Here is a 7,028-nt window from a genome sequence, read left to right as displayed (position 1 = left end):
ATGCCTGCCCAACGTCCGCAAGTACGACGTTCAGAACAAATCAAAGCGCGCATCAAAACTACGAAGATGGCTACACAAAGGCCCCCGCGTGGTAGTAGGGGGGGAGGTATAACTCGTGGTACGAGGGGACGAGGTGGTGGGGGTGCAATAGTGTCCAACACCATCCAGCAACTGTCCACTGCTGTCACTACTAACTATATGGCTACCCCTGCTGCTACTCCCACCACTGCTACTCCTGCCACTGCTACTCCTACCACCACTGCTGGCAGGGTTACTGTCAGATGGGAGACCTGTGACTTTGATCACACTGATACCCTCATACAGTTCCTTGAGACTCATCCTGGCGCCTGCCATGTGCTCTTCAATGAGTCAAAAAAATCCTGCAATCCCACAATAACTGAACCTGAAACTTTGGGGAGCCAGAAGAGTCATATCTGGGCAACAATTGCTCAAACTATTTTTGCAGAGGATGAAGAGTATGAAAATGTATATGCACAAGACAATCACAAGTTTGCACTTGCAGTGAGCAACCATCTTAACTAGTATGTATTTCCCCCCCTTCTTATGTATTAATTAACTGACAATTCCTAGTCTCAGAAACAAATATAAGAAACATTGTGCTCGCTTTCTGCAGACCAGTGCTGGCATCAACCCACTTGATGCCACTGGTGCACAAAATCTTTGAGGTAGGGTTTATTTTTTAAAATTTATTAAATTATGCTACAAAAAATTATAGAACAAGTACTAGCTGACTTCCCTTGGTTCAATGCACCCGATGCCCTTTGGAAGGGCAATCCAGTGTTTGTGCCAAAGACAATTTTGTCTGCACCTGGTGTGGATCACGCCAGTGGCATGGCTGCCCTTACCCAAGGGAAAGGCAAGGGCAAAGAAATAGCGCCCCCTCCCCCTGATCCCTATGATACTGTTGGGGACACTGAGGGTGACCTTATGAACAATGTCACAGACTTGCCTCCGCTCACCCAAGGGAAGGGTAAGGAGAAAGCTCTCCCCCTTCCCTCCCCTGATGAATTCATGGATGAGACTCCCTCCCCCAACAATATTGACTGTTCCTCCCACATCCCCCAAGTCAACCCTCCCCTCCCCCATACCCTCTCCAATGATGCCAATGATGACATGGATGTCCAGCAATGGGACAATGTTGGGGATGACAATTTTGAGCTGGCTGAACAGGGGGACGATCACGCCATCCAAATATGTATATCTAACAAGCACCCTTACCCATCCCCCTCACCGCCCCCTACATACACTCCCTGCACCCCTAAATTTCCCTCCTGCAGAAAATTTCAGACACACACAGATTGTGCTCTTAATCGTGGTACCATCCGCACACCCAAGCCACCATCCTCTCTCCTGTCATTGTCATTGTTGGTGTCATCGTCACACTCATGCTCGCACACATCAACATCACCATCATCATCTGCTCGCAGACCTGCCGCCTCCCAAAAGTCTTCCTCCCTCTTGAAGTGTGTTGATTCCAATATGCAGGATGTCCAGGGTCAGGTCCAGTCGCTCGCTGATGGTATGAACTACATATACACTGTGAAGGCGGCCGCTTCGGAGTACAAGATTGTGAAAGTCAATGCTGACCGACATTAACGTGACATCAAATTTCAATGTGAGCAGGCTGAGATAGAATGTGATGAGGCTGCTGCCATCCACCAGCATTTGCAAGAGGCAAAGGCCTTGGAGCTTCAACTGCTTGAGGCCCAGGCCAAAGTTCAGATGGAGAAACAGGCTGCCCTGCAGCTTGAGATCAAGCTCCTCAAGTTGAAGGGGGGTGCAGCCTCAGCATGAGTAAGGGTGCTGCCGTCGTTATGTTACTGTTGTCGTCATGTTGTGGCATCATCGTTTTACCATCATTTGTTCATTGTCATCACCCTGTTGTATGTGCTCTTTCTGTTCTTGTTTCTTTGTTGTATTTCAGGTCTTACATTTGTGTACATGTCATTCTTATATCGAGTTATATGTCTTACATGCCTCCTATGTTTCTATGGTAATACATGAGCTATCTGTTGTCTTGTCTTGTGTCTTGTAGGATTCCTGTGTGAGATACTACCCCAACAAATTCTGCATCAACCTTGCACGAGCTGCATGGCCAGGGGTGCCAAGATATGAGGTGTCACCCACAAGGCCTACATCAGGGTCTGGTAGCTCTGGGGGAGGGATAAGGTCTCTTCCCTCAACCCCAAGAGCCCAATTAGAAGTACTACCTTCACCATTAAAGATGTTATAATTTTCTTCAAAGTGAATAATCATGTTATGAAGGATGATGCAACATATCACCCAGTAGGAATGGAACTGAAGCTGGTCATCATTCTGCAATGGGTGCCTCAGCTCCCAGAGAGACTGGAAGCAGCCTTTGAGAGCAGCAAATGTGTGTTCCACCTGAACACGAATCTAAAAATATTTAATGAACATCAGGAAATTGAATAAATAAAAATAATAGATATACCTTGGATAGGGCAGTGTTAAAAGCCTTCTGGTCACTGGTCAAGGCCCCATTAGGAGGCTTCTTGAAAGGGGGAATGCACCATGTCTCTAGGAGATAAGCACTATCTGCCCAAATCCAATGATCATCCTCAAGAAGTGTTGCATGCTGTTGAAAGACACGAGTAGATTGGAATGCAAATGCATCATGTGTACTACCAGTGTGACCAATGGAATAATCCACTATAGTGAGATTGTGAGGTAGGATGACTGCCTAAGATATTTTTTAAATCAGAAAAATTGGTGTCAAATAAGAAATAAAACACACCTGGCAGTTGAGAGAGTATTGAGACTTCCTGGTATAAAATGATTCTCCATAGTGGCCTGGCTTTTGAAAGAGATTGAATAGGGATCCATCAACTGCCAGAATTCCATTCCTCCACTCTGGGCAGGACTTGGACTGAACATAGTGACAGGCACATGCAGCCTCATTGGAATCAAGAGCAGGGAAGCAGATAAAATTATCATGCTGTCTAAGCAGGGCAGTCATAACACGATTAGTGCAGTTTGTGACAGACCCAATGCTAATGCCTGCCCACTGGCAGATGTCCTGATTTGAAGCTGCATTGCCATAGTGGCCAGCATAATTAAGAAAGATGGCAAGTTGTATAGCAACAGGGAGTTGGGGATTATTGGACTGATTATAGAAGACAGGGTCATCACTGATTTGATCAAGGATATCATCAAATATATCAGGGTTGACACGTAGCTTTGCCCAGAATAGATCAGGGCGATGGATAGCAAAGTGGTCGAGAAGCTGGATCTGTGGTGCCCACATAGGGGGTTCATCAGGAATGTGAAGGACATGTGCCATCTGCACCTCATCCTGAAGAGCAGTAAGAGATCCAATAATATGAGCATATTCTTGATGAATCAAAATGGAGCCATCTGATATGCCAGAACCATCAGATGTCTGTGACATAGGTGAGAGTGGTGATGGGGTCTTGATAACAGAATCCTCTGAGCCAGAGGAGTTAAGACCTGCTTCTGCTATAGCATGCCCAACCCAGGCCTTTGCAACATCTAAGGTAGCAGTATCTATTTTATTGAGTAATTCTTGATGGCAAGACTGGCGAGGCATGGTGGGTGGGCTGTTATCTTGTTATTATATGTAGTACTGATCTGATCTAAGTGATTTTTAAGCGGAGTTTCAATTTTAGGCAGTGTGTGTTTCTGCCACCTGCACTGTGCCATGCAACGAGCACCCTACCTATGACACACTGATGCTGACCATCATGCCTACAACAAGCACCTCTTCCTGCTCAAACCTCATGTTATTGTGTTCCACTCAGAGGCAGACCCAGATGATTTCTTATGGCACCTCCAGACACCTACTTCCCCTCATCTCCACCATCATCTCAACACAAGTCCCATCCCCACAAGACAGACAGCTGAGCCTGAATCAATTTCTGATATCACAACCGGCTTCTCCCTACTGTGCAACACCATTACTTCCCATCAGAGGGACTTGCCAGCACATGCCGTCTTCTTTTTGCATCCCCACCAGAGCTACATCACGTTGTCTTGCATATATCCCCAGCACTATATTGTGCACCTCATGTGCCTACCTAGTACCGGACCATCCACTGCTGCACTCATGCAGCTTGGAGGTTTGTCTGTTGATGGTACTCCTATTTCCACACTGATGAATGTGCTCAAGGTTCATGGTGTGCCATGCATGTGATTTGATGCTCAAAGCATCATCTTGTACTTGAGGTTTGCCATGTGCCGTGTGCATAGTTTGATGCTTGACACTTCATAGTTGCATTAGCTTGGTTTAGAATAGTTTGTCTTTGCTAGCTATGAAATATATGAACATGGCGCTTTTTTTTGTCTGTGCATGCATCTAACCCTAACCTTAATGTGGGGACTTGGAGAGTTTGAAGCATTTGAAGCAGCTAAGTGTTTCGAACAGAGTTTAAATTAAGTTTTTCGAGTGGATTTTCTGAACATCTTTCAGAACGATTCTGAAGCATTTCATAACATTTCAGAATCATTTCAGAACATTGAAAATTTTACTTTGAATACCACTAATGTATCATGGATGGCTGACGATGCTGGTGAGGATGATGTTTGGGATGAACTGCTATAAATTCATCATTTGTCTACTCCTCCCTAACACCATACTCGTCTTGTACTCTTCACTCCCACTTCAAGAACCAATAGCTCATTCATTTTTTGGATGATCTCATTCAAAAATGAGTGAGTTTTCTGTTCTTGATATGTGGTACCACTAGCATGTGGTGTCTTGCATTCATGACCAGATTGCCTTTGGTTCTCTTCAAACTTGGGTCCCTATGGCAATCGGTTTGCATTGCTCAAGGCATTTTGTCCTTGACAGTTTCATAAGTTCACTGTCTGTTTGTCGATCGTCCTATGTAGAAAACTCAATGGACTATACAGACCCCTCTCACACCCACACACCATTGTGACCTGTGCGTGTTGTGCACAATCTATCCATATTTGTGTGGCCACCATTGGATGGAGAATAAATGCCATCAAAGCGAACCACTGTATGTCTCTTCTCTGTCATCTTTCCAGTGATAGCTCTTGGCATTTAGCGTTCTGAGCGGCCATCTATCCTACCACACATGTTTATTGCCCTGCATTCACCAACAGGGCACATGTTATAAAGACTTGCTAGATGGCTGATGACAACAGTGGCATTGGGAGGATACGAGTGTAGATGTGCACTCCGACTTTTCCAATGTCAGATTCATCTTACACTCTTTCAATTTGCTCCCACTTCAAGAACTGATAGCTGGAACTCTGCCTGCTCAAAAGGGTCTGCGCATGTAATTTACGAGAGGATGGCAATAAGGTCAAGTTCAACATCAACAACAACATTTTAGAATTGACCAGACCTGTGTGGAATAACCAGGCACTGTATACTAGTATATGAAAGGAAATAGTGATCATAAGTTCAGTATCATAAGTACAATCATTGTAATATGCATAGGAATGTATAACATGATGAGAATTCTAAGTATCTCCACAAATTTAGCTGAAAGTGAATGTTCAGATTTGTTCAGTAATATGTTGTACACCACTGCAGGCAGTATGTCCAAATATCCAGCCAGACAGAAACAGAGGAACAACACTGCTAACAGTAAACACAAACATACTATCCCAATGGAAGCCAAACGCCACAATATCTGCTCCATGTGGCTCGGAAAGAAGACATTCAATTCCATTATGGTATTGCAATGAAAGTATCCAAATATCATCCCATAGACACATCCATGACCAAAGAAACTGGTCACAGTCCAGGTTGAGATACTCGACTGTCAAATCCTGTGGTCGAATAGTAGAGATGCAAGCCTTAATATTAATGGGCTATTGTCATATCCCGTATGCCAGACATAGATCCCATCATATTCCCACGCTTTCCGGACCTGTTTCCGGACCCCATATCCGACTCATTCCTGGATCCCCTATCCTGTCCACCCTACGCACATTCTGTCCAGCAAGACATCTGGACTTTACCTCCTCTCAGATTCTGGACTACATCCACCACCTCACATATCTCAGTCCTGTTTCCATCCTGCCTTCCAGATCCCCAGATCTCCGGACCTATTCCCGCCCTCTATCTGAGATCCTGCGCCTATCCCCATTTAGGCATCTCCCCCTTTCTGGTTCTCAGTTATCTCTGTTTTCGTCTTGCTGATTGATCCTTGTACTAGTTTCATCTCTGAGTTCATTTACTTATGTTCCGTCTTACTTACCAATGTGTTTCCACATGCTCATACATAGCCTTACTCCTTTGCTTACTGATCCTCTCAGATAGCCTCTAGTATATAACCCCTGTACAACTACAGTAGAGTCCTCAGTCTGAATATCATCTTAGATCCTGTTCACACCTTAGACTTGCCCAATCTTCTTCCAGACTTCAGTCCATCTGAGTTTGTCCTTTTCCATAAGGCCTAGGGATGGATTCCCTAGGCCAGAATTCCAGACCTTCGGATTTGTCCCCTATGTCTCTGTCCCAAGTCTAGGGATTGCTTCCCTAGGCTGGAGTCTTGCCTTTCCAGCACTTACCCTCTTTCTGGACTTAGGTCCACTTCCTGTCCCTCTGACTCTACCTTAGGGTAGTCTACCTCTGTTTGCTTCTACATTGGACTTCATCTGATGTAGCCCCTATTCCTTCCGGACCTCCGGACCTCCTGTCCTCTGTACCTCCGGATGTCCTGTCCCTCATACCTCTGGGTATCCTGTCCTTTGGATGTTCCGCCCTCCATACCTTCAGACATTCCATCCTCCATACCTCCGGACCTCCTGTCCTCCATACTCCGGACCTCCGGACATCCTATCCTTCCATCCTGTTTTCCTGTAGAAGTATTACCTTGCAGTGGGAACTCTCCTGAGCATTTCCTGCATTCCTCCAGAACTCTGCCGCACTCCTCCAGACTTCCTCTGAAATGAAGGGCACATACTCGGGTAAGGGACACAGCGTACGAGCTGAGGCCAAGCCCCTCTGAGTCAGTCTCTCTCTCCTTTGAGCATGGTTCTTAACAGCTATA

The 7,028-nt window shown here is 45.5% G+C and overlaps 1 protein-coding gene across 1 annotated transcript; it reads left to right on the top strand.

The window, feature by feature from the left end:
- BJ212DRAFT_1487189 (uncharacterized protein) lies at positions 1-1,815 on the top strand (the record flags this gene model as incomplete). The annotated part of the gene is made up of 4 exons (XM_041341246.1): positions 1-542; positions 592-668; positions 737-1,596; positions 1,645-1,815. 4 exons carry the CDS (start codon positions 1-3, stop codon positions 1,813-1,815), a joined length of 1,650 nt encoding a protein of 549 aa, XP_041186414.1.
- Positions 1,816-7,028: the final 5,213 nt, after the last annotated feature.

Source organism: Suillus subaureus (assembly GCF_016647635.1).
Source record: "Suillus subaureus strain MN1 chromosome Unknown BJ212scaffold_72, whole genome shotgun sequence".
NCBI classification, from domain to species: Eukaryota; Fungi; Basidiomycota; class Agaricomycetes; order Boletales; family Suillaceae; genus Suillus; species Suillus subaureus.
This window is presented reverse-complemented; position numbering and strand designations above follow the sequence as displayed.